The sequence below is a fragment of the Gymnogyps californianus genome, chromosome 8 (assembly GCF_018139145.2).
Source record: "Gymnogyps californianus isolate 813 chromosome 8, ASM1813914v2, whole genome shotgun sequence".
NCBI classification, from domain to species: domain Eukaryota; kingdom Metazoa; phylum Chordata; class Aves; order Accipitriformes; family Cathartidae; genus Gymnogyps; species Gymnogyps californianus.
The window spans coordinates 18,767,434-18,795,105 of record NC_059478.1 but is presented as its reverse complement, the minus strand read 5'-3'; the positions used below and the strand labels follow the sequence as shown (position 1 = coordinate 18,795,105).

Sequence of the window (27,672 nt, the reverse complement as noted above, 5' to 3'; positions counted from 1 at the left end):
ATCCCTACAAAAGAAATCTAAATAAGTACAACAATATGAAATTAAGTTTGTTGCAACAGTCATTAAATATTTACTTCCACTAATATATACATACAAAATGCCACACAATGAGCTTGTTTACCCTTGGAATGTGTGCTGCGTTCCAGCAGTTATGCTCCATCTCCATATCCTCCAGTTCCACAACATGAAGACTCAATATTAACACTTTGTACATCCTTTATTATAGGCAAAAATCAAACGTTTGTTGTTGTTGGGGAGTTTTTTTAATAGAAATTAAAAGGAACCCTCTGCAATTTCACAGCTGTGGTAGTTTGTCTACTGGAGTATCAAACTTGAAGTCTGCTGGGAAGAGATCTGGAGCTCGAGGATAGATCAGCCTGTACGACTGTCTAATCGTAACATCAGCCACACCAGCAATATCACCAATTTCTAAGACAAAAAGCAGATACATGATTAGTTTTTACTTTTGCAATTTGTATTGAAGAAACCAGAAAGCATAATTTATCAAGAAGTGCTATACACTTAGCTTAATTTGTAATTCTCCCAAAAGCCTGGCAGAAATGGTTTTAACCATAGTGACTAACATTTTGCATAAATAAGTCTGCCTTCTCACATGCCATAATTCAACTTATGCTATCAATCTTAGAATAGTATGAGTTTCAAATTGGCAGAGGGCCAAGAGTGCAAAAGTCATTAGAAACATCTCCTGCAAACTCTACATGTGCCCAGCAATATTCCAATATATCGTCATCAACATCAGGATCTTCATTTTTGCATGTTAATTAAATATAAGCGTAACTAGCAAAAAACTTAGGCATAGACAAAAAGCAATACCTTCAGCTAAACATGAAAGATATTTACCTTAAAATGCACAGAGAAATAAGTCAGATGCACAGGGCACTGTTTAACGAGCTGAGGAAACACTTGTTTGAGATGCACAGAAACTTAAATTTATTCAAGATTTAACCAAGTTTGGAATTTAAACCTTGAACTGCATGAAAGCCTTCAGCATTGTCTGAGGACACTGAAGGAGTATGGACTCGTGTCTGTATCCATGGCAGGCAGCTGCATTTTGTTTTAACTATCACTCTTAAGAGAGACATAATCCAATATCTCAAGGCGAGCAAGGATGAAGGCAAGCATACTGCTTGGGCTCTAGATCGCTCACATGCCCAGGAAACTGCCAACATGATGAAAGCTCCAGGGACAGAATAAGCAGTGATTAATGCAGAACAAAGCACCACAACCTGACAGATAAAGGCTATTCTTTACCAAAAAGCAGCTCTCCACTAAGAAATTGCTAGATTTTTAACATTTCTGATCTGAACTGGACCAGACACATCAGCAGAGCTTCCACAGCCAGCTACCACCAGCACTTGGATCCATTAGTCACGCTCAGTTGTAACCGCTGCAGCCTTAGCTCCCTTCCTTCCCCACGCACTGCCCCCACAGAGGCCTGATTCTCTTGAGCCCTGGCGGCTGATCCGTGCTGCTCTGAAGCTCAAGAACGGCCCTGAACTCTTTACTGGCTTCCTAAGGGCTACCCTACCAGAAGAGAGTAATGCCAAAGGTGATCTACGGCCAAGCCTGCTGTCCCACCACTTTCAATCTTTATCACAGGCTGACAAGAAGTCAAGGAACATATACTAATTTAGGTGATTCCCTGGCTGCTAGAATGATTAAAGACTCAATGCAATCTAAAACCATAATGCTACCTGCGACTGCCCCCAAGTTTGCATTTGGAGTAGAGCAGCATAATGTACACATGCAAATACTAGCATGGGTAAAGTTAAAATTACGCTAATTTGAATGCACTGGTCTATTGCATTCAAGAATCCAACGCCTAGTGCCAGAAGAAAGTGAACTCAGTTTACATTGAGCATAGCCAATTACTCAATTTTCATTTTGGCGAGTGGGAGATCCTGGTTTGGTCCTTGCTATATGCCATTAGAATGGCAGCTTATCACTACTTGCACAGACCTCATCCAAGTTTTACAATAACACTGAATTCTCTTTCAAGCAGCAAGACATGGGGAAGGAAAAAAAAAAAAAGAGAAAGAACAAAAAAAGTGAAGTTTTACCTTTTTGTGTCCTTTTCTCTGCAGAAGCTTGTGATGCCATGTAAATAGCTGCAGCTGCTACAGAGATAGGGCTTCTCCCAGGAACCAAATCTAATTCCACAGCTTTACGGGCAATATGCGTTGCTGCCATTTGTACTTGTTTGGGAAGACCCAGATTGGAACAGAATCTTGACATGAAGTCTCCAGTTGTAATCAGATCAACACTGGTTTCGAGAGCTTTCAAAATAAGTTTAAAACACCGGCCTATTTCCTTCTTTGAAATCCTGGACACTGCACATATTTCTGAACAAAGAGTAAAAATTAAACTAGGCTTGACAGCATTTGCTCCCCCAAAACAATCAAATTTGATTCTCAATATATTGAAGACCCACAAAGAAGGCCAATGTCATGAAGGCCACCATTTGTGAAACTTCCAAATCACTGCAGTCAGTGCACATTTTTCGTGAGGAGCTAATTCATACAGCTTGCTTAGTAAGGGAAATTTGGTACTCAATGCCAAAAAAAGTTGTATCCCTGTCAGGGAAAAGTTGCACGTATTTACTGCAGAATTGTTGGTTCAAATTCAGTTACAACAGTCCCCATCATCCTCCAATCAAAGCAATACCTTTTAAGGTTCACCAACACTCAGAATGACTTTCAAATGCTAAATTTTTTTTAATGCATTATGACCAAAAATCCCATGCCCGAGAGCCTACTCACTTCATGAATACAACAAATTTCCAGACTCCCTGCTGCTCTCCCCCCTAAAGGTAAGCTGTAGCTGACAACAACCAATTCAGCAAAGTCCAGGAATGAGAAAACCAACTTCCTACAGTGACAGTAACTAGACCTTTACTTCATAGCAAAATTGAATCTGTATCCCTGAAAACTTACCTTTAAATGTTCTTGGAACACCCTCTTGCCTACAGGCTATGTAGAGACAAGCAGAAGCAATAGCATCATTACTCCTTCCCTTCAGGCTCTTTTGCTCATACACTTGCTTGAATAAATTATTTGTTCGATCCTTCAAAGCAAAAAGACTAAATTTAATTAACTCTAGGCCATTTAATTAGCAGCAATATCAAAAATTCATGTGCTCATTATATTATGCTAACTAAGTCAATGCCAGAACAATTTAAGGAAGGGAGACATGAACTTACAACTATATTTCTAGGGAGGTTGATTCTGTCTGCCATGTTCGTAATTTCTTTAAAAGCATTCATCATTGCACGATCAGAGCTGCTCATAGTTCTGCGATTTTGGTACTTTGAATTCCCAAATTCATCAAAACTCGCTGCACCTGTGCCCTGAAAAGAAAAATTTTTATCGTCAATAAAACACAAGCAACTTCCTCCTCATTTCAAGAGCAAACATCTTCCAGCTTTATACATCTTAATTCAAGGCATTCAGTTCAAACAGTTGTGTAAATAAACATCAGTGAAGTAAATCATACAATCGAGCATTGTTCCAAACATCAGGTTCTATACTTTGCACAAGTCTCAAATCATGAATTGATTTCCAAGGACCACAGATTATGCAGGGATTTTTCTTTCCCAATGTAACAATAGTTTAAAGAATAAAATGAATAATATGTAGTCAATGTGCATGTCTCAATACTCCTGTCACCAATGCTGAGGTCCAAGATTAGATTTTATGCAACCCAGATGTCACTTGGGCTGCCATCGGCACTGTGGCAGACTGGCAAGTCAGAAAAACAAAATTTTCGGGCCAACTGGAAACCAGTTCTTACAATGATAACTCAAATATGAAAATAAAGGCACGGGCAAAGACAACATCCAAACCAATGACCTATTCAAAACCAATTTGATACTGCGCCTGCTAGCAGGTGCAAGCCTTAATCGTGGCAAAACTTACATATCCATATATTCTGCCTTTACAGGAAAGCCACGGACCTCTTAAAAGAAAAGCTTGAGGTCTTAGGAGAAGTAAAAGCTACCAACTCAATCTGGCAACTTCAAAACAAGCTTCCAACATGCTTTTTTTTTTGTACTTTACAACTGATAGTGCAAATTGCATACTTTATTAAATATACAATCAATTTTGCCCAACTAAGAGGGTCTAAAATGTTTAAGGTCTTCAATTAGCCATCAGTCTGAAACATGTCTTTAACAAATAATGCCACGTCAGATCAGTAATAGCTGATGACAACAGCATGGCCCGTAAGTTCAGAAGAGCAATGTCCGTAATTTATATTGTCTACTTATGTGTTTGCTGTCACAGCGTGTGGGGCCATGAGTTCTCTCAAGTGGAAAATACTTCTTCACAACAATTCCACATCATGAGTAGAAACCTGGATTCCCTGACTCAGCAAGCATTTATTCCTTGCTGGCACCTTCAAACAATTTAGCTGAGCAGGGGCATCCAGCTTTCATTGCGGATCCAATTTTCATCGCAGACCGATTTGGCCATTTAAACAAGCTGATACGGTGGCCACTGCAGACACAGACTACTACACTGTTCCGTTTTGCCAAAACAATAAGCATAAAGCAGATCCTGATCTATGACTGACTGCTAACCTGGCTATTCACATCCAGCACTTGCACATAGCGTTCTCAGGTTGAAGACTCAGCAATGTATCGGGATGCCCAGGTGGCACCGAGTGGGGCCAGGACACAGTGAACAAGGGGCAGACCACACCCTGGCACCACCTTATTCCTCTGAGCTGCCCAGATGGAGTCAGAGCTCATTTCTTCTTTCCTGATCCATGTTCTTGGGTTGCCCTTCTATTTTTAAACAGCCTCTAATTCTATAATCTCTCCCTAGTGCACATCTGCATTTAATACATGTTCTTTGGCTGACACTAGTAACGCTCACTCTTGACCATTCACTTACACTGTTCCACTTCCCTACACCCAAGGACTCCAGTTACACCCCATTTCTGACGAGCTCAGTAGATAACTCTACCGATGAGACCCGTATCTGTGCTGCACACACACTTTGATACTGCTGTGGAGATCAAGGACTCTGGCACAGAACCCTCCTCGCAACCTTCCCTAGCCCCTTGAATAGGCCCTCGATGCTAGATTCCAAGATCATTCCTGTTTTTTTCCTACTCCTTCAAACATCCTTCAGATGAAAGAACCACCCAGAAATCATTCTGGCACCAACACAGCAGACACCAGCTCCAAAAGCAATCCTACTTGACTGGATGAACACCTCCAACTATCCAAAGGTTCCCAGTAAAGTTTAAAGGTAAATAAAGAGCAAGAATCAAGCACAACGAAGTTCAGGCCACAAAGAGCATTACAAACGTATCTGCAACACTAGACCTTCCTTTCAGAAATTATGACAGAACAACTTCCCTTGGCCCAAAACATACACAAGTCTCAGGTCAAAAGGCTCCTTCCTGGCCATCACTCGTACCCCTGTTCCCTGCAACGCATTACAACATTCACGTGCATCATGGGCTCCTAGACAAGCGCTATGCACAAATGCTTACAGGAACTACATGTGCTCAGACTCTTGTAGATGCCAGAAGAGTGACCACAGACAAAGGCCTATCAACCCTGACAGCAAGTCCCCAGTCTCTGGCATGAAGCCTGAATAGACAAGTAGTCATTTACCAGGAAACACTGCTCTGTCCTGGGGCCATCTAGTGTTCCCCTTCACCACATGCATTTTCCCTGGTCCACTATACAGCACCTAACATTTGGGGTTTTTTTGGTAATGGTTCTCCTTAACTCTCATTTTTTACTTTCTTGCTGGTACTTATGGTTACCCTTTCCTTTGAACGTTTGCTTACGTATATTGAAAGTGCCAATGCAGCTATAGGCAAGTACTGTTAACCAAAGGATTCTACCCTGTTGGTACGAGCACTCTCCAAGAGCCATACCCAGTTGTCATGCTTTAACCCCAGCTGGCAACTAAGCACCACACAGCCGCTCGCTCGCTTCCCCCCCGGTGGGACGGGGGAGAGAATCGGAAGGGTAAAAGTGAGAAAACTCATGGGCTGAGATAAAGACAGTTTAATAACTAAAGCAAAAGCCACACGCACAAGCAAAGCAAAACAAGGAATTCATTCACCACTTCCCATCGGCAGGCAGGTGTTCAGCCATCTCCAGGAAAGCAGGGCTCCATCACACGTAACACTTAATTGGGAAGACAAACACCACATCTACAAACGTACCCCCCTTTCTTCTTCCCCCAGCTTTATATGCTGAGCATGACGTCCTATGGTATGGAATATCCCTTCGGTCAGTTGGGGTCAGCTGTCCTGGCTGTGTCCCCTCCCAACTTCTTCTGCACCCCCAGCCTCCTCGCTGGTCGGGTGAGAAGCAGAAAAGGCCTTGACTCTGTGTAAGCACTGCTCAGCAATAACTAAAACATCCCTGTGTTATCAACACTGTTTTCAGCACAAGTCCAAAACATAGCCTCATACTAGCTCCTATGAAGAAAATTAACTCTATCCCAGCCAAAACCAGCACACCAATATACAGCTCACAACTATAAAAGGGTTGGAAAATACTATTCCATCTCAAGCGCTTAAATAAACCACAGCAATTCTCCCTGCATTTGCTATTTAAATGCACCATCTACTTTCCTTCTGGAGCTTTCAATTGAGGGACAATGCTTTGTTTGCTGCAGTCCTCGACAACTATGTTAGGAGTCCCTTTCCCTTCATGGAAAAAACAGAAGCCATACAGTTTTAACGGAAATCAAATAGACTTCAAGAATTGTGTGTTTTACTGTTGTGGTGCTTATGAGACATTTGCTCATATCTTTCCCATCTCAGCAAGAAAGGTACCTGTCAAAGTCAGGAGTTCCACCTGTTTGGCTCTCAGAGCAGAAACCTCATGGATACAATCCTGGAAACAGCCTCAAAGATAGCTAGAGTGACAAAACACAGTCCAGTAAACAATGGTAATCTCTGAAGGGCGTCAATGGAGGTTAGGTTTACAGTGCTGGCAGCCAACAGCTTTGTACCCCAGTATATCTCCTTTAATAGCAGAAAGTAGAAGTATCACCAACATCATCCACATCATTGACTTGAGGTTATCCACAGCGCCAAGGAATGCCCCCAGATCCGGCAGTCTTCTTGCCCAGTACAACCAGCTCATTATACAGTCTGATGGATCCTTTCTTCTTTTTCAGTCGTCAGCCCCTGATATCTTGCCACTGCTTATCAATATAGCACTTACAGATCCAGGCCATACAGCCTGACAACAGCCAGCTTCCTTTCAGAGGCATCTGATCAAACAATAGGAATTCTACACCAAGAGATTGCATTAGTTTCTTGTTTGACCAACCTAAATTCTCTTGTAGTTGCAGTCACTACAAAAAGGAACAGATTAACTACAAAGGGTGGAATAAGCTGTCTTTCGTCACAAGATAGGTAGCAAACCTTCAAGTTTTCTTTTAGGTTCATAGAAAAGAGTTCTTCATATCAAGGCAGATCTAGAAGCTGCTTGTTCAATTATTTTTCTTGAATTTTACATGAAATAACTACAATATTTTGGCAATCAAGTCACAACTAATGCCAGACTTCACTACATCTCCAACTGATCTGCGTTGTCATCAGATCAACTGCAGCACACACTATCTACTTTCAGAGAGATACAGTTCTGTGCCAATAGCCTAAAGATCCACCTGAAGAATGGAAACCGCTTCCACCACAGCCAACTATGCTAGTCATCCTCCTTTTCACAGACAAATTAACCTTTCTTCCAATGCAGGCTGTTGCTGCCTTAGACAGATGGGTCCCTTAAGTACTAAAACCAATTAGGAACAAATCCCTTTGCATAGGCAAAGCAGCCTCTCTTTTGCTGCTAGCAGATACAGACCACGTACCCCCAACAGAAAGGAGTCTCAAAGCAGCACCTCCTGGTTTCAAAGAGGAAAGAGTGACAAACCATTCTGTGAAGCAGAACTAGCCCACTTCCTTCACTATGTCAAGGCACCAGCCAGTCACCAGAACTTTACTGTTGTAACTGGCAAGTTGTTCAGACTCCACTTCCACCTACATTCCCAGGAGTTTACAACAGATCTCCAATATGATGTGCCATGAGAATTATCAATGTCCTTCTCTTCTGGATTTTCATGGTTGTGTTTTGGGTTTTTTTGAGGGGTGGGGTGTTTGGGGGGAGAAGTGTGATGTTTTAAAGACTCTATTATCTGCAGCTCTGCCTCAAGTAGAAAGGAATACTTCTGTTCCCTGTCCCATGCGAAAGGCTAAAGCCATCTCTGGCGCACAAACCTGGGGTCCACTCCAGGCCATTCTAAGAATTGTTAACTGAGAAAATACAATCTTACCCTGCTTCATTCTCTGGAATTCATGAAGGCTGTTCTGTACTCTGTCGGATACTACTTATCTTCCTCATGACTACACCAATTTCACCCTTGTTCAACCACTATGCATATCTAGGTCAATCCTCATCCCAGCCCACTGCTGGCAGGGACTTCAGAAGACTGCTTGAGAAATGTACTACTTCCTTGGTTTAGTTATTTTTGCTGCAAAATTCATACCCTTTCTACACGGATAGGAAATTTCTTCAGCATCTTCTGATACAAGCCATTCTCTTCCTTCCAAATGACTGAGGAAAAATGCAGCTCCTGATATAGAGTTCACATCAATGAGCTGACATCCCAGAGCCCCTGCTCATTGGCAAGACAAACACAGGAACTCTTGTACAGAACACATCCTGGTTTGTCAAAGAGATTCCCAATTTCCTGTAGAAAATACTGTCTCTCTTCTGTGATTCCTCCTCGTGCAAATAAAACATCCACAGTAGGACAGACTGCCCCCTTTACATTCTCCAACACGATCCTGGGAGTTCCACTACTTGGACATTTTTACTCACAGTTCTCATAGGTTAAATCATGCCACACTGACGTTCCCGCATCTTGTCTTCACTAAATGGCACTCTTTGCTACAGCAAGTTTGGTCATGCCTATTCTGGGATGTTCTGATTAACAGCAAAACTGTTTCATTAGATGAATGTCCATCTCTGAAAATTTTTAGTTTTCATTGAAAAACAAACTTTTCAGACATTTCTTTATGTCTTTAATTCTCTCACTGAGGCTATCCCTCTTATTCTAAATGAGGATCTGAACCTCCAGAGAGAAGAGGGTTAACAGCACAAGTCACTGTTCACCCGGATACAAATTCTATCTTTAGCTGAAGTATCTTTTGTCTTTTCCAACATGCAGGTTCTAAAAGAGCTCAGATGGTCATCCCACCTACTGAATCAAACTGAGCTCCCAGAAACAAACTGTGTATTTCCTTGGAGCAAACAGTCCATTTCTCCATCCGTTTATATAAAGGTGTATTTCTGATCTTTATCATAGCTGACCAAATCAATGACAGAAATCCAAGCCCTGAGAACTACAATCTTTCTGGACCTATACAGGTGACATTAGAACTCTAGTGAACTTCTACAGCACTGCTTCACAGAGCTACTTGGCAATGCCAACTTTTTTAATGGAGCAGTGCAGAAATTTGTTTGCCTGAATGGATTCCAAAAGCCACCATAAGGCATCCTAAAATCTGGTGGACAGTAATGCTTGGAGTTGTCCAAAACACAAGCATCTACTTGGACAATCCTTTGAACAGAAGGTTTCTTTTTCACCAATGGTGAAAGATTAGCTGTCCGTATCAGTATTCACTAGTCAACTTCATCTCTGAAGAATTCTTGGTTGAGAAGTATGGTGCACACTCCCCTATATGTATCCATACATATTCAGGTATGTCTACTTCTTCATCCTAGCAACATCACTGGAACAAAAACTTCTGAGAAATCCTGGTGTGCATGTACCACAACACACAAAGCAGCAATACATTTTTTAATAGTTATTTATCAGCAACTGGATCACCTTTCATGAAACATTCAAGAAATCCACAAAAATCAATTTGGATCTCGCAGTAAGAAATATAACACAAAGTACAACAATGAAAACTTACCTGGGTCACTACTTCATTAAAGGCAGTGCATTTGCGCGATTAACCTTGCTTACTCTCTCATGGGAAACTGCACGATATGGCTGTACCACTGAATTTCAACTCAAATATAAACTGAATACTTTCTTCTGGAGCAATCACACCATGAAAGAATTCTACATTTAGTACTTTAACATTAACTGGAAGAACATGTACAACATGCATGTAGATCTCCGGGTTTCCAATATGAATCTGATACAGATTTCATTACAAAAAATAATAGTTCAAGTTGGGCAGTACTCGCTATTGAGACCTCAAAAGGAAGTATCTGTTATTTCAGAATCATCTCAAATACACATGCTAAGTCAAAGTGTTTCTTTAAAGATTGCAACATCAGCTTTTCTATTTATAGCAGCATACCAAAGAGTGGCAAGTAACTCCACAGCACTGTAAACGTCAGCCCTTTCCTGCTACCCCCAGGAAAGAGCCACATTTTACACACCATTGAAATGTAAGAGTTCAGTTTAGACAAAATCTCGTAAACACATTCTCTGAATAGCATCCCTATGGACATACAAACATGTACTTGACATAAAAAAAGTCAAACTTAGTAAAATTTAGTATTTTAAGTGTTACCTTGCCAATCATTGTACTCAAGTCGCCATCGCTCAACAAAGGATTCTGGGTATCCCCGACTCGAGATGGATCTTTTGTTGCTTTGTCATTGCTGAAAGTTCTCCACTCTGACCCTACATCTATGACCCGGTCACCTGAGTTCACAGAAAGCAATAGTCTGCATTAATGTAACATTACAAAATATTTCATGAAACATACACATCTGAGCTCTCCATTGTAAGAAGGCAGTCTGCTGGCATTCCCAAACAGCAACTTGCAGGACAATGTACCAAAATGTTTGGGATTTACAACTTCAGTTGAAGGTAATGGAAAAAAAAAAAACGCAACTAGAGCTGCACAGAAACATGAATAACTAGAGAAATGCATCCAGAACACAAGGAGTTACAGTTATCCTTAATCAAGACCTTGATTTCAAGGTCATGGTTGCCTACATATGTTCTCAGCACTTCAACAAATGAGTAAGTTATTGTAACTCAACAAGTTCTCTCACATTTGCCTTGTGTTCAAAGTGCACATGTGAATTATCTATCATGCACACTCTCATTAAGCTGTAGTAAATCACCTCTGCGCATGAGCTCCAGGTCCATGGCACTCTGAAATATACTACCTTCTAACCCACCATAATGACATTTTGCAGCTCAATTCTTGTTCTTGACAGGAGGTCTGACCCTGCCCAACTCTACTTCATTTATGATGCTTGACAGTATCAACGCGCGATATACATACACAACTACTACTTCTTAAACTCAATCTACCCTGTTATACCTGGAAGAGTTTAAATACAGATTCAGAGTAAGCAGAAAAAGCACTAAACCCACATTCTCTGAATGAAACAACTTTCCTTGCAGTCCTCTATTCATCTCACATTCATCTAAACCTTTCCTACAGCAACTTTTCAGATTGAGAAATAACTCTAACCAACATTCTGATGCAGGCAAAAGCCCTACAGTAATCACAATGATACAATCTTTAAAAAAAAAAAAAAAAAAAAAAAAACGAACAAAACAAAAAACCACCACCACCACCACCACCACAACAACAAAACAACAACAAAAAAACCCCAAACACAAAACCCCCCCACCCCCTCGCTGTTGGCAGTGCAGTCCATTCTATTCAAAGGTCTGGTAAAAGCTGCATCTCAAAGGTGTTGCCTCCAGAGCAATACTACAGAATTTTTAAGAATACATGTACAGAAAGGCACAAAAAGAACACTTTTCTTAGTGTTTTGCAGTAAAGCAGATTACCTATCAGAAGACACTTCAATATAATTGCCACCCTGCTTTGCTAAACCTGAGGAAAAATTCACTACCTTTATCAGTCTAAGTGTGTTGTGAAAGAAATGTCTGCAAAAAAAATTTCCGGTATGGAAGTCTTAGTATGAAACCACAGAGGCTGATTTAACCTGGTGAAAACATAAGCAGACAGACAAAAGTTCTCTGCAAACAACAGTAATACAAGATATGAAGCTGGAGAAAATACAAGAGCAATGGACAGAGTGGTGCAACTGCACAATTACTTGGGGCAGGGGGAATCTATTCTGAATTAGGAACTTTATTCTTAACATAAAATTATGAAAGGAATATGCTTGAAATTGAAAGCTGTGAATGAATCATAAGAAATCACCACAACTAAAAAGAATAAATTTAGGTTAGAGGTGTTCTCATGAATATTTGCCAGAAATGCTCACAGCTATGCTCCACCTTTATTTACTGCTCTAATGAATACCAAGAGGGGGAGTTAAAAAAAAAAATCATCAGAAACTAGAAGGTTAAGAGTATAGCAGAGTAAAAGACGGCACAGATCCCTTCGTTCTGCTACAAAGGTCTCCCCCCCTGCCCCTTGCAAGCTTAAATTAGCAGACAGCATGCTCCTCTAGCTCCTGGACTCTCTGTAAATATTTGACTCGGTACTGCTCCTTCTATGGCCTAGCAGTAACTTTACTTTAAGACAACCCCTCAATACTGTTTACAGCATCTAAAAAAAGCAAAATGTACTTAAAATTCTGGCATGGTATAAATAGAACACTGAGTACAGGGCAATGATGTAATATTTTTTCCACACAAGTGGGAATGACCTAAATGACTCACTCAGGGATCTGCCTCTTGTGAGTTATGAACCATTCCTGCTCTAACAAAAAAGTGTTATATCACTGCCTGCTTTGGCAAACATATTACAAACAGAGGACTGAGACTACTATTTCAGAGTGAGAAAAGATTAAGTAGAACAAATCACTGAATATAAAGCATTTGTGTAATTAAGATGCCGTATGCAAATATCTTTACTTTGCCAAGAAACCTCTTATTGCAGAAAACAAGTTTTCTGTATACTCTCAGTGTCTTATTTAAAATATACAGAGGTCCTAGGAAGCACATTCCACCTTTCAAAAGGCTTCTAAGTGTGACACAAGCTAGAAATATTAACAAAAACGGAACAAATAGGCCAAAAGGTTTCCATAGATAGAAATACACTTGGCTACAAGCAGCTAATTATCCCATTTGACACACACACACACAAAAAAAAGTGTGGCATTTATTATTTTTAGCGCTTCAAAACATAAAAAACACTTTGGAACTGTGACGTTAGTACAGATGCAATTAAGCTCCACCCTAAGTGATCGAAACAAAACCTTAAAATACTAAAGTCAGTCTTACAAAAAGCAGTGTAAGGAATCAGCCTTGAAGGCTGGCCCTCAGTTAACATTTCAAGTCCTAAACTGAATTTGCTGGGTCATACACTACTGACTGGCTTTCCTGAAGCACCTAGAAAATGTGTCTGACAGTCAAACATCAGAGTAAAAAAAGCTCCCAATAAGTACATTATAAAATCATCTCTGCTTTCTCACATCATTACTATATTGGTTTTGGCAACGGTATCGAGCCGCGATAAGTATGGGAGTGGCTGCATATTCCCTTCACTACTTCCTTTTGATGCAGTCCTTTTGAACAAAATAAGCTTCACTAGATATAGTTACATTAGACACTCCTTTATTTAATTTTCATCAAACAGATGAGTACATCTCCTCAGCTTCCTCCTCTGAAGTACATACAAAAAACACAGTTTACAGGACCAAATCTTTGTGGAACCCATCTCCAGACTGATACCCTGAAGCATCTTTCTGAACATATGAGTTTTTCTCCATTGCCTCATTTCATTTTGTAAACCATTCTTCCAATATTCAGTTACTCTTTAAAATACAGTCTAATAGACTAAGACACAGGCTCTAGTGGAAATACACACTGCAAACTTCACTGGCTCAGGTTACCCACCATCTGAAAAGCTCGTTTCGTAAAATGCAGAACTGTTATTCAGAACGGAAAACCTCAGACCAAGGTTACTTTTCTTCACAATTGCCAAACACAAAGAGCATGCGCTACAGAAATGCAAGAGTAAACTCAGGTCAGTATCAAAAATTAAAATATCATTTTGAACAGATTTAAAAATGTATTGGGTTTGCATGGCAAGGTTTTGGTAGCGGGGGGGGGGGGGGGCTACAGGGGTGGCTTCTGTGAGAAGCTGCTAGAAGCTTCCCCTATGTCCAATAACGTTAATGGCAGCAGGTTCCAAGACGGACCCGCCGCTGGCCAAGGCCGAGCCCATCAGCAACGATGGCAGCGCCTCTGGGATAACATATTTAAGAAGGGGAAAAGAAGTTACAGGGGAGTAGCAGTTGCAGCCAGAGAGAGGAGTGAGAATATGAGAGAGAAACAACTCTGCAGACACCAGGGTCAGGGAAGAAGGAGGGGGAGGAGGTGCTCCAGGCGTCGGAGCAGAGATTCCCCTGCAGCCCGTGGTGAAGACCATGGTGAGGCAGGCTGTCCCCCTGCAGCCCATGGAGGTCCACGGTGGAGCAGATATCCACCTGCAGCCCCTGGAGGACCCCATGCCGGCGCAGGTGGATGCCCAAAGGAGGCTGTGACCCCATGGGAAGCCCGTGCTGGAGCAGGCTCCTGGCAGGACCTGCGGACCTGTGGAGAGAGGAGCCCACGCTGGAGCAGGTTTGCTGGCAGGGCTTGTGACCCCGCAGGGGACCCACGCTGGAGCAGTCTGTTCCTGAAGGACTGCACCCCGTGGAAGGGACCCATGCTGGAGCAGTTCGTGAAGAACTGCAGCCCGTGGGAAGGACTCACGTTGGAGAAGTTCATGGAGGACTGTCTCCTGTGGGAGGGACGCCATGCTGGAGCCGGGGAAGAGTGTGAGGAGTCCTCCCCCTGAGGAGGAAGGGGCGGCAGAAACAACGTGTGATGAACTGACCACAACCCCCATTCCCCGTCCCCCTGTGCCGCTTGGGGGGGGAGGAGGTAGAGAAAATTGGGAGTAAAGTTTAGCCCAGGAAGAAGGGAGGGGTGGGGGGAAGGTGTTTTAAGATTTGGTTTTATTTCTCATTATCCTGCTCTGATTTGACTAGTAATAAATTAAACTAATTTTTCCCCAAGTTGAGTCTGTTTTGCCCATGACAGTAATTGCTGAGTGATCTCCCTGTCCTTATCTTGACCCACGAGCCTTTCGTTTTATTTTCTCTCCCCCTGTCCAGCTGAGGAGGGGGAGTGATAGAGCGGCTTTGGTGGGCGCCTGGCATCCAGCCAGGGTCAACCCACTACAAAAAATCAGCTTAAAACATCCACACATCACAAGTTATGTATGTTTACTCCCCCCCTAAAAATAGAAAGTGATTTCTCAAAGGAAAATATTTTCATTCAACAAGCCCTGAATTTGCAATTACATATTTATAGAGAAATACCAGCTATTTTAATGTTGCACTCCACTTGCAATAACTCATAATACACATGTATTTTATTCTCTTTTTGCATTTGGTCTTATCTGTTATATGAAGACAATATAGCTGCAAATTGAAGATGTTTAATCAAAACAAGAAATGGGATGAAATTCAAGCCTCAAGTAATGTTATCTTCCATATCCAGTCTTGAAACAGTTCTGAGAAGGTATGTTCTTAAGTCTTTTTCAGAGGACCTCTAATGTTAGCTGTACATTGCATCAAGTTCTACATATTATTAACTAATATTTTAACCTTAACATAAATATGGTATTAAAGTTTATTTGTGCTTTAAAGTACCAAAATACCTATCGTTTCTACAGAATGTTTCATTCTTACAGTTAGTTAAGGAATCTGCTGCCATCTAGTGAGCACATATATTATACTTTTAATTAAAAGCATTTTACGATGCCAAATTTAAAAAAAAAAAAATAGAGTTACAATTAATTTCAGTCAACTCCTTATTAACCAGAGTAATGAGGTGCTGAGACAAACTACAATGAAAAAACTAGGTAGCAGACTACAAGCTGAGGAGAATCATGAAGACATGTAACTGCACAGAGCCAGGCTGAACTGAGCCTTCTCTTTTCCAGGCTAACAGTCTCGGCTCTCAGCCTCTCTTTGTATGGAAGATGCTCCAGTCCCTAAATCACTTTTGCAACCTTCTGCTGGACTTGCTCCAGCAAGTCTCTATCTTTCTGGTACTGAGGAGCCCAGAGTTAGACACAGTACTCCAGATATCTACTCCTCCACATTCTATTTATTAGCTTATTTATTAGCACTGCCCCATACACAGTAGTCCTGAACTTTACAGCTTCCAAAATATAAACTCAACTTTTTTTTTCAGTTTTCAGCTTTAGAACTTCTATTTAAGACCAGATATATTAAATGTTACCAAAGAATAAACTCTTGGGAAAAGAACCCCACAATTTTACAGTCACAGCTTTTTCTACAAAATTTCCAGCCTTTTGTAAGATAGTAATATTCTTTGCAAAAAGTTATCTTGTTTTCAATAAATTGTCAACCCCACAAATGCATCATCACCAACAGCAACATCAGCCTATTCACAAGGCTCAGCTGAAATAACAAGCAGAACCAGAGCAGGCTTTGAGATGTTAAAAAAAAAACAATCAAAAACCCAAAAACCCCAAACAAAAAAAATCCACAGAAGGCTTCGACTAGTTTCCAGGCATCAACAAGATCATACCAGTACCTATAGGCAACTATGGATTGAAACAGACAATGTAGCACTGCAGGTAAATGACTGTTACAAGAACAAAGGCTTAGCAGCCTCTGCATATCAAAATGGTGACAAATTTAAAAGGACTTCCGGGCTTCCTAAGCCATCAACTTGTAATAATTTTGGAGGAAGCAAATGAGAGTAGAAATGTTCAACAACCTGGTGGACAAGTCTGGTCAGTTGAAGTTACACCTCTTCGGGACTTGTGGCCTTTAAAAGACAAACAGCTCAAGTACTTGCAAAGGATGCTCCAAACTACAGAATCTCAATGAAAAATGTTGTGCCTGATCTACACTACATCACAAAAATAAGAGGCTTTGGACTCTTCTTCCATCAGAGGAGTTCAGAGCATTTCTAGCCCTTATTTGCCCTAAATCACTTTGCCAATCTGATAAGGAAGCAAGTAAAAAAATATTCCCTAAATGGGACGATTCAAAACATTACTGTTATTCCACTAGATAAATCTAGTATTTCAACTAATGGAAGCATTCTTCATAGTGGCTCTCAAACACCTTCGGTTCCCAGTCTAGAACCTACTAACTAGAAAATCTCCTCCGCCCTCCAGGAAATTTCATGCTAAGACCAGTGCTTATTACAAAGCCTGACAAAAGATGCCAACTTTTGACATCTAAAGTCTAAGTTTCCACTGTTACAAGCGTTATTGCTGAAACAGCTAGAACCATCACCCTTGTCTTCAAAGCTGAAATGGGTTAGACTTAAAGCACAGACTACTTGAAATGCTGACTGAAAAAGGCTAGCAAATTACTGTCTCCATATTACAAATTCCCTGGGTAAATCAAGCATCCATGAATGCTCATGCAAAAGTCAACTATTCAGAATTTCTTTAAGTATCAGCATCCTTTCTAATTAGCTTTCCTGTGGATGCAAAGAGTTTTATTTGCAAGGACTAACTTTGTCAGACACTTTTTAGTGCTCTGGACACCAAGTGCGGAAGCAGTAACTAGATATAAGGTGCTAATACATCCACATCTAAAGATTTTTGCCTATTGGAGTAATACTTTAAATTGAGATTTCACATTTTAGTTTTAAATGTTGATAATACTCACAGAAAGTAACCATGAACGTACACCCAAATATGAAAAGATTTTTCACCATTTGGAGGTATAAAGATACTAGAATAGACTTAACTGCATAACTGCCCTCTACTGGATCCAAGTCAGAAGTACTTAAGCACCTTCCCCGCTTACAGGATACTACCAACAGCTGAAAAAAATAAAGGTTTCTTTGGTTTGCAGAAAACAAGCATCTATGTACAGACACAATCAATCTTATCCCTAATTACAGACATCCTGAGTAACAGACTGGCCAGCAGAGAGGCAATCGTGAAACCCCTTCCTACTCGTTTGTTATATCGTAGAGAAAAAAATATCTGCAGTATAGTTAAATCTTACCTATTCTTCATAGACCATACCTGAATTTAAGATGCGCCATTTAGATCTCACACTTTTCAGAAGCATTAGCCAACCAAATATTCTGACAGAATTTTGTAACAGCCTTACTGCTGACCACAAGCTATTGAACATTCTTCCCCAAAATTCTTTAACTGAACACTCAGGTATACACAGAACATGGAATAAACATCTGAATGTAAGTCATAATCTGATTCAAAGCTTTAACAAGTTGATACGTGTCCAAGGATTCTCATCAGCTCAAAACAGACTTCTGCTTTTTAAGAAGGCTATCCAAAAAGACTCCATACAAGAGCACTGTTCCTCTCTAAGCCATACCTGCCTACCGAAGCAGATAGAGCTAACCAGTTAGAGAAAATCACTTACTAAATGCTGAAAATAAACTCACTGCTCCAACTCCTGCACACTAAGACAACATTTAATGAAACTACACAGAAGTTTAAGGAAAGTCTTAGATCAGAAAGGTATTCCTACCTAGCTGAGATGCTACACAGCTGTACATGCCACTAGACTCATTCTTGTCCCCCTCTGAAATTCAGCTCACCACCTTGCTATATCAAGAAAATTCAGTGCTTTGTATTCCACTTCGATTCTACTTTCTTCAGCGCCCTCTGGCATATCAGCTGACTTCTAACCTTTTTTACTGCCTAAAAGGCAGTAAGCAAAATATTTACCTGTCAAGAAAGAGGATTTACTAGCCTTGTGTTCTTGAACAAAATGCTTCTCCCCCCACCAAGTCTGTCTGAAGAATGAGATATGGTCAACGTTTTAAATGAACACAGAAATAACTACTTCTCCAAACCCTAAGACCTCTGTTTGTGAATTCTCAAGCCAACACATGAACACTTACCGTACCGTACATCCTAGAATGATTTGAGAAAAGTATGTATAATAAAACACAAGAATTACGACAGCAGATAAACTTGGACATAGACTTCTAAAGTTTCAGATGCATGTCAATCCAGATTAATATCAAAATTCCATGGATAATTGCAATTTAGGTCTCTGATTGCCTTTCATGCAAAAGGCAATTAGCAGGAGGAAAAGTTAACAAGTTGGAAACAGTTACCATGAAAAGATGGAACACAAGCTAACCCAGGAAAGGTAACAGTGAAAAAGCAGATCAGAGTTTTTAGTAGACTGAAGCTATATTTTGAAGCAATAATAAAACAGCCACCAGCTTCAGTCATACTGACATTACAAGATTTAATTGTTTTCACACTGCACAGCAAAACAGCACAGTTTATTTAGAACAAGTGAAAAATGCCGCACAAAGAAAAAGCAGCATACTGGATTTAACTTAAAATTTCAATCTTACTGAGACACTAAAAACAAAGCGTGTGAGTACAAAACAACTTTGATTAAAAATCTTTCTCAAAAATCCCTTTAAAAAGCAGTACTTCCAATATACAGCTCAGTGTAAGACATGGAATTCAACTGTTAAAGAGATCAGCTCCTCCTTCCCCTAGCCTCCTGCTCCCTCAAACTTTTCCATTGCTTCACCCTATCAGCTACAGAGCTGATAAATGCAACATCAGTCATAATACTGATTTAACCTCATATTCCCCGAAGATTGGTTACAAAACCTGAAAATTATCTATGCACCAGCTATTTTATCCTATGACACAGTTATACATTTAATAAACTCACACTTTTTCCACAAATGTGAAACTTTAGTACTTTGCCATAGCAAGCAAGAAAAACATCAAGTGGAAATACACTTAGTTTAGTCAAAGACTCTTTGCTCTGATTTCAGCTGAGTTGTACTAAAAAAAATAAAAAAAAAAAATCAGTGAAGTCACATCACTATGTACTTTACAACAGTAAAATAAATGCACAAATTCAGCATTTACCATTCTGCCCCACGTACACCAGCAGTGCTCTGCAGACACCGAAATCACAATATTTTTAAACAAACCTGTAACACTTATTTGGCTACAGAGTATATTAAGTCTTTTAGGTTTTTTAAACTGTTCTAATTGATCCCCTTCAGTGATAAAGATCTCACTAACTTTCAGCCCACCTCAAAACGTATTCTCAGTGGGCCCTGTTCACATCAGCTACACATCATGACCCATGTAAGCCCTGAAACACAAATCCACGACTTTTCTATGTAAGAACAGGAAATGAAATCACTACTCTTTTAAGGGGAATATCTCCCATGGAATCTGCAGCAAATACATAAAAGTTTTCTCATTTGGAAACAAAATTTTGTCTTTATTCCTTTAAAACATCCACACTTCACACGCATCAAGAATTGGATCTGGTTTTCTCCTCCTCCTCTAAATTTCTTACCAGACCAGAAGAGATGTTGAATGTTCACACTTCTGTTTGGTCATGAACTCTTCAATTATTTATCTTCACCTGATTTAATTGGTTTTCCAAACTAGCTGCTAGATACCCTAGGCTAATGAATTGGACATATGCAGGTAAACTAAATTGCTGAAGGAAAGCAAGACAGAATGAGAACAATCAGCACAACGAAAGTAAATGTTAAAGCCCTTTTAGTGATAAATCCATAGAAAGGCCTGCTTAAAAAACACTGCATGTTTAAAGAAAAAACACTTTTTACCCTACCAGTAATGTCAGCTGTAAAAAGGACTACGACCATTTTAAAAACTCAACTCAGCAAAAGTTTGTATTAATATTCTAATGATCCTGCTCATCAAAAATGCTGACAACTTGAACTAAGGACATCTCCAACGCTACTGATTCAGAAGAGACCAGAGAGTAAATCTCTAAAGCAAGAATACCTTGTGACTAGGTAACAGAAGGTACATGAAGTGAGATTTCTGATAAACTCCCAAGTTCCTAAAAATGAAACATATCAAGCAAAACCTTTCCCTCTTCTTCTAAAGCCAGAATTATCTTAAGAGTTATGAACTCATCCAGATGGGCTTTTCTAAACTTTGGTTCAACTTCTATGGCAGCCACACAAAGAGCTGAACACAGACCAAACTTTTTAAGCAATAACGTAGAAGCCTACTACCATATTTCAACAGGAAATATTGCTGGGGAGATTTGAATTTTTAACCAGCAAATTTATTATGATTCATTTATCTTTATCAGAATTTATGCAATTTAAACCAGCCCTTCTTTTAACAAAGCAAGTAACAATCCTCCCCCTAGCCTTTTAAATGGTTTCATAATTTTAAAGCAAACTGGTACTCAAGTTTAAATATTTTAACATTTACTTTAATAAGCTATGTGAAGTTTGCTTTTTGCATAAACAAAAGACACATATTTTAGTCACCTGGCTAAATTAGTACTACTTTTGCTGCAACTTATTAAACCTTTAACTTTATGCTAACAGCTGTACAAAAATTTTTAATTCAGTGCAAGACAAGAGCCAAAACAAAATCACCACAGTCTAGGAGAGAAGGATATAAAACCATCTGAAATATTTAGCACCACTGAATGAATCACCTGAACATGCACACCCTCAAAACAGAGGATTTTCTTTTGGTCATGGCATGTCTAAAAAAAAAAAAAAATCTAATACAAACAAATGAGGTTTAAAGAATGATCATAACACGAGCATGAAAAGTTTCCCAGGCAAAAGGAATAAAGATGATAAAATGCACAATAAGATGCTCATCCTAGAAAAGATATATAAAAATGAATATGCAGCCTGTTCTATGACAACATGACTCTCTCTCCCTCTCTCTCTCATTCCAACAAAGACAATGCCTAAAAGGCCTTTAATTTTGAATATTCCATTATACTTAGAAATACAGTTTAGCCTGTGGAAGTTGCTGCCACATGAACCGTGTAAAAGAGGTCAGCAAAATTCCAGAGGAAAAACTAGATATTTACTTTGGATAGTATTAAAAGCCTTAGGAGAAGTAATTAACAAAAACAGGTGCTGGCAAGGATATAAAGAGAAATCCTTCAAGGCAGAAGATAACCTCTAACTAATGGGAAATTGAGATTTTTTTTTTTTTTTGTAAGCAAGTTATTTGACAAAGAGCTTTTATTACATTTCTTATACTTTCCTGACTGAAACAACAGTCATGATTAAAGACAAAATACTGGACTAGACAGCACAATATTATAATTCAATATTACAACATATTTTAAATTTTCAATCTTTAAAGAGAGTTTGATTCTTTTCATAATGTAAGAAGTTACCAGAAGACAGACTATTCAAAACAGCAAGCTTTTAGCCAATAGAATATCATAAAAGAAAACATATAGGTTTAGGCTGCCGTGGTTTAACCCCAGCCAGCAACTAAGCACCATGCAGCTGCTCCACCCTCTCCCCTCCCAGTGGGGCGGGGAGGAAGAAGAAAAAGAAGTAAAACTCGTGAGTTGAGATAAGAACAGTTTAATAACTAAAGTAAAATAAAATACAATACTAAATAATAATAATTGTAATGAAAAGGAATATATAAAAAAAAAAAGTAGTAACACCCAAGAAAAGACAAGTGATGCATAATGCAATTGCTCACCACCCGCTGACCGATGCCCAAGCAGCAATCCATGCCTCCCGGCCAACTGCGCCCTGTTTAAATACTGGGCATGACGTTCTATGGTATGGAATATCCCTTTGGCTAGTTCGGGTCAGCTGTCCTGGCCATGCTCCCTCCCAACTTCTTGTACACCTCCTCACTGGCAGAGCATGGGAAACTGAAAAATCCTTGGCTTAAGATAAGCGCTACTTAGCAACAACTGAAACATCAGCGTGTTATCAACATTATTCTCACATTAAATCCAAAACACAGCACTGTACCAGCTACTAAGAAGAAAATTAACTCTGTCCCAGCCAAAACCAGGACAATATAGCAAGAAAAACTTTTTAATACTTGAATTATCACATACCAGTTTTGTGGGAAAACAAATCTACATGCACAATTTAAGTTATATGGTAATTCATAAAAATATGAATAGCTACTTACCTACTACTAGCCCACACTCAGAACAAATCATATCACCAGCTCTGTAATCCTCTACTAAAATGGAATCTGGATGATTTGGGCAAGTCACTCTTGGAAGTACATCCAAACTACGAAAAAAAATTAGAAGTATTAATTACTTTTAATCAAGCATGCTGCATATCCAAAAATATGAGTTCCTTGCTGAAAAGAACACTTTAATAGAATTTACAGTGATTTGAATGATAAAATATTAACCTAAACACCTGAACTTCACCTTTTATTTAAATGCTGTAACACTACATTTGACAATCAAGACTTCAGGTCATCTTAAATTCCAAATTCTTTATGATGTATCTTGCACCAAAACCACTTCAAATTAAAACATCAAAAACCTAAATAACAGACTTGATTAAGTTTAGTCTAACTCGCAGTCTATCACTAAATGAAGCTCCCCAAGAATTAGGGGCGATTGCTTCATTCCAAATGAGCGTTCTCACTCATTCTAAGCAGATCAATATTACTTACCAGGTTTTTAATTCAGGAAGCAGTGCACACACAACACATATTTTTAAAAAATAGCTGATTCTACCACTGTTTTATTATTTTCAAGTATTTGAAGAAAAAGTCCCTTTTTAAATTAAGCAACTCATTTATTGTGAGATCTTCACAAAAAACAATCAGCTCATGAAGGGGATTATGTGACAATTGCTTCTGATAACAGGGATCTGTCTCTTTCACACCCATGCATCTTCAAGGGTTACAGCAGATATAAAAAGCTTCCTATAAAGCATTAGCACTATTTAACACAACAGCTTTAGTTGCTGACTAGAGTAATAACCAATTGCTTCTAACCAAACATTTTAAAAGTAAATACTTCATTCAAGCTACTAGGGACTGTTCAGTAATTCTGTTAAAATCGATCATTTCAAAATTAGAATAATAAATATTTACAATTGGGGTCCGTATATTCAACAAAGCCATTTTACTCAAGCTAAAAAGTAGAGGGTACAGAAGCTGATCACAAAAAATTTGTCATGAGTACCCACCAACCTCAATCCGATTGTGCCAAAAAATAACTTCTAATCCTTTCAATTGTAGAAAATATCCTATTAAAAGTTAAATTAATCCAACTTCCCCCCTTTCCCACTAGTCCGTTATTTCAGCCTAATTTATACATTCCATTTTAATTTTTACTTTTTAGATATTTCTCATGAGTCAAAAGTACAAAAAACCCAAACATTTTAATCCAGTGACTGTTCAGAAAAATATCTAAGATTTGAAACCAAAATTGAAAATCAACACCACTATTAATATTAAAAGTCTCCAGAAAGAACGTGTACGCACAAGATCTTCAGATGTAAATTATGTTCAAAATACTACATAAAAGCACTTTAAACTACTTTGCTTCTCACTATTCCCAGCCAGCAGTTTCATATGACAAGACAAAACTGTTGACAAAGCACATGTAATCATCTGACATTTGGCATTACGCAAAAGGCTAGCGACACACTAAGCAAAAGGAAAAAAAAAAAATCCAGAAGCCTGAAAGAATACTAACAGTGTTTTGTTTCAGACTTTACCTTCACAAAACATTGTAAAAATTAGTCTTCCTATCCCCAATTTAACTCATTTATCTAGACATATATACTATACTCCTTATAACATACAGGTTCATTATAGTAAGCCAACCATACTGAAGGAAAATGCACGGCACGTAGGTAAAGGTCTATCTCAGCAAATAGCTCCTGAGTTACAATAAGACTACAAGGAAGCGCTCCCTAGATCCTAGGACAGGTTTAGCAAGAGTAATAGAGTCGCTCCGCAGTCCGCTCCATGGGCCTTCCTTCATTCCTGACTCGAAAGAAAACCTCGATACATCTCCAGGGAAAAAAGACTAATTCAGAGCCCGAGACCCGTTTGGCCACTGACTAGTGCCGGTACGGATTTAGGGTGGGAGCCTAAAAGCTGTTTTCAGGACCCGATAACCTGGAGCCAAGCCAGGGAGCAGCCACCTCGGCTCAGAGACGGTGCTGAGCGTGAGCGGCGGCCGGCCGCACGCTGCCCGGCGCCGGGCCGAGCAGCACCGGGGGCTCCGCGCCCCGGCGGTGCCCACCCGCGGGACATGGAGGAAGGCGCTCGATACCCGTCCGACGGCCTTACGGCACTCAACACCCCGGACCGAGGGCAACCCTCCCTCCGCTACAGCCGCGCTCAGCGGCACGAAGATAAGGCACTGCCGAGGTAAGAGCCTGGCCCTACAGGAAAAAGGGCTCGATCACAAGCGCCGATAATACCGAGCTCACACTAACGAGGGGCCCCGGAATCAAGTCACAAATCGCCACGAAATCCCCTACAACGCTCACTTTCTCTCGGAGCGCTAGCGATTAATAACGACCCGAAGAAGCAAGGCGGCGAGCTGCGGCGAGCTCAGCCCCCCCAGCACTACCGACCTCCGGCCGCGGGCGGCCCCTCAGAGGCCGCTCGCCCAGGGGCCGTCCGGCCCGGCCCACACGGAGAAGCCCAGGGACGCGCGGCCCCCCGCGGCCCCCTCTGGCCTCCTGCCACCCCGGGAGCCGGACACAGGGCGGCCCTGAGACACGGGAAAACGGAGAGGGGCCGGCTGCGCCGCGAACCGAGAGTGCCGCGCCAAGCCAGCGACACCGGGGCCGGGCAAGGGCGGCGATAGCCACCGGTTCCTCCCCGGGTGGCAGCAGGGGCAACGCGGCCATTTTCTCTCCTGTGCCGCGGACGGGGAGAGATGGCGGAGCCCCTCCCGCCTCCTCCCTCGCGGCCCTCCTCCGCACGGGCCCCTCCGAGCGCCCAGGCCGGCCTCCCGTACCGGCTCGTCGACGCCATCTTGCTGCCTCCCGCCGCGACGCCTGTGTGAAGTCAGGGTGCTCGCCAACGCTCCCCCTTATATACCGACAGCGGTGGGCGGAGCCCGCCGAGCGCTCGCTACGGGTCGCGCGAAGGGACAAACGGATGCGAAGCGGAGGGCGCGTGAGGGCAAGCCCCGCCCTTCCTTTACGGCCTGCGTGGAAGCGGGGAGGGTGGTTCATCACGTGCGGGCGTTTGCGGAGCGGCCGGCACCGAGCGGCCTGCGCGGCTGAAGGCCCCGGTCCCCCGGCCTGCGTACGGGCGGGGCCCGGCCCCCCAAGGAAATGGCGAGGGCAGGTGCGAGCAGGGAGCCAGCCGGTGGCCTGGGCCCCCTGGCACCGAGGGCGGCGCAGGGACCAAAATCTTGTTCTAATCAATCAAACGATGCTGGGTACCTTGGGGCTGTGGGCTCAGAAAGCCCCTGTCACCTAAAACGCCTGCACTGTGGGAGGCTGAGCTGGAACCTTTCCCCGTCGGCGAGCCGCGACCCAACGCCCGGGCAGGAGCACGAGGAAGGCAGCCACGTGCTGCCGACAGGCCTTCCCGCAGAAACTCCCCCTTGCCAGCCTGCTCGTCCCCATGCTGCCAAAAGCAGAGCTGCCCGTGGGACGTGCCTCTGGTTCAGCTGTTTCTGTGCAGACTCCAGCAGTTTGGTGAAATACCACAGAAAATGAGTTTAAGCAAAACTGCCAGAATTTGCACAGAAGTGTCTGGGGCACAGCATGTTCTTGGCTCTGGAACTGAGACCAAGCAGCAACCAATTCCCAGAAAGGAGAACAAAAGACAAGAAAAGTTGAGTTCCCCCTTACTGGCATCATCTGCTACAGCTGTTCTGGTTTGCCACTCAGCTGATTTGACCATGAGAAAAACCTGGCCCTTCTGCAGGACCCGCAGGTGTCAGGCAGCCCAGCTGCGACTCACGGAAGCCCTGGGCAAGTGGGCCATGCACACACGCTCAGTGTGACTCAAGCAGACACACGCAAGCCTGCTGGTTTGTGTGCATTTCCCATGTCACCCTACACACTCCTGCATGATGTGATCAGCTCCCCTTCTGTCTCTCCCCCTCGCACCCACTGTGGCAGCAAACGTCAGGCCAAGGAGAAACGCACAAGAACTGTTGCAAAACCAAAGGCCCCCAGCACCAGACTCCAGTCCAGACTGTAATTCCCCAAGAGATTATCCATATGCAAAATTAGTCTGTATATTGAGCAGCAACAACAGGTTTTCGAGCCCAAGCTGTAAAACTGTGGAAAAAACCCTATTCCTTTGGTACGAGCCTCTCCTCATTGATAAAGAGAGGGATGAATAGGACAGCAGGCTCTACAGATTTTGGAAAGTACCAGTACTTCAATCCTTTAAAGTGATCAGTATTGAAGTCTCTGAACAGTTGTGAATTGGCTATCTATTAATCAGATACAAAGGACTGTTCACACCACTTAAGATCACATCTCCACTATACAACAAGAATATTTTTCAATTTGCTAGCTCAAAGAAGCAAATTTAGCAGGGTTGAAAAGTTCTCTTAATACTTGCTAATATTGAGTCAAATTCATTATCACACAACTTCTAAACACTTTTCTGCTGACTGAAATGCTGTGTGCTCGTTGAAAACGAGCTAGTTTGACATTGCCGACACATTCCTTAGATTTAAAAAAAATATATACCTTTTGGAATAAAAGGAAGCTGAACTATTAGAAGATACAGATGCTAAGATATAAATCTTAAGCTACTCTTTTTCCATTTGCAATTACCTTTTTCACAAATGCTCAATAAACCCAAAAGATGAAATAGTAATGAAAAAAAATTAACTGTCACTGTCAATGTGAATACAGCATGCGATATTAAGTTTCCCCATAACCTCTGAAATCTGTATGTAGCAGTGTCTGC

General features: G+C 41.3%; 1 protein-coding gene across 1 annotated transcript; it reads right to left on the bottom strand.

Annotated features, from left to right (window-relative positions):
- Window positions 1-198: 198 nt before the first annotated feature.
- Window positions 199-25,795, bottom strand: GTF2B (general transcription factor IIB). Its single transcript, XM_050900994.1, has 7 exons — window positions 25,748-25,795; window positions 22,930-23,036; window positions 10,591-10,724; window positions 3,221-3,367; window positions 2,955-3,084; window positions 2,082-2,363; window positions 199-429 (listed from the first exon to the last, which is right to left on the bottom strand). The coding sequence occupies exons 1-7, from the start codon at window positions 25,762-25,764 to the stop codon at window positions 296-298; spliced, it is 951 nt and encodes a 316-aa protein (XP_050756951.1). The 5' UTR covers window positions 25,765-25,795; the 3' UTR covers window positions 199-295.
- Between the last annotated feature and the right edge of the window lie 1,877 nt (window positions 25,796-27,672).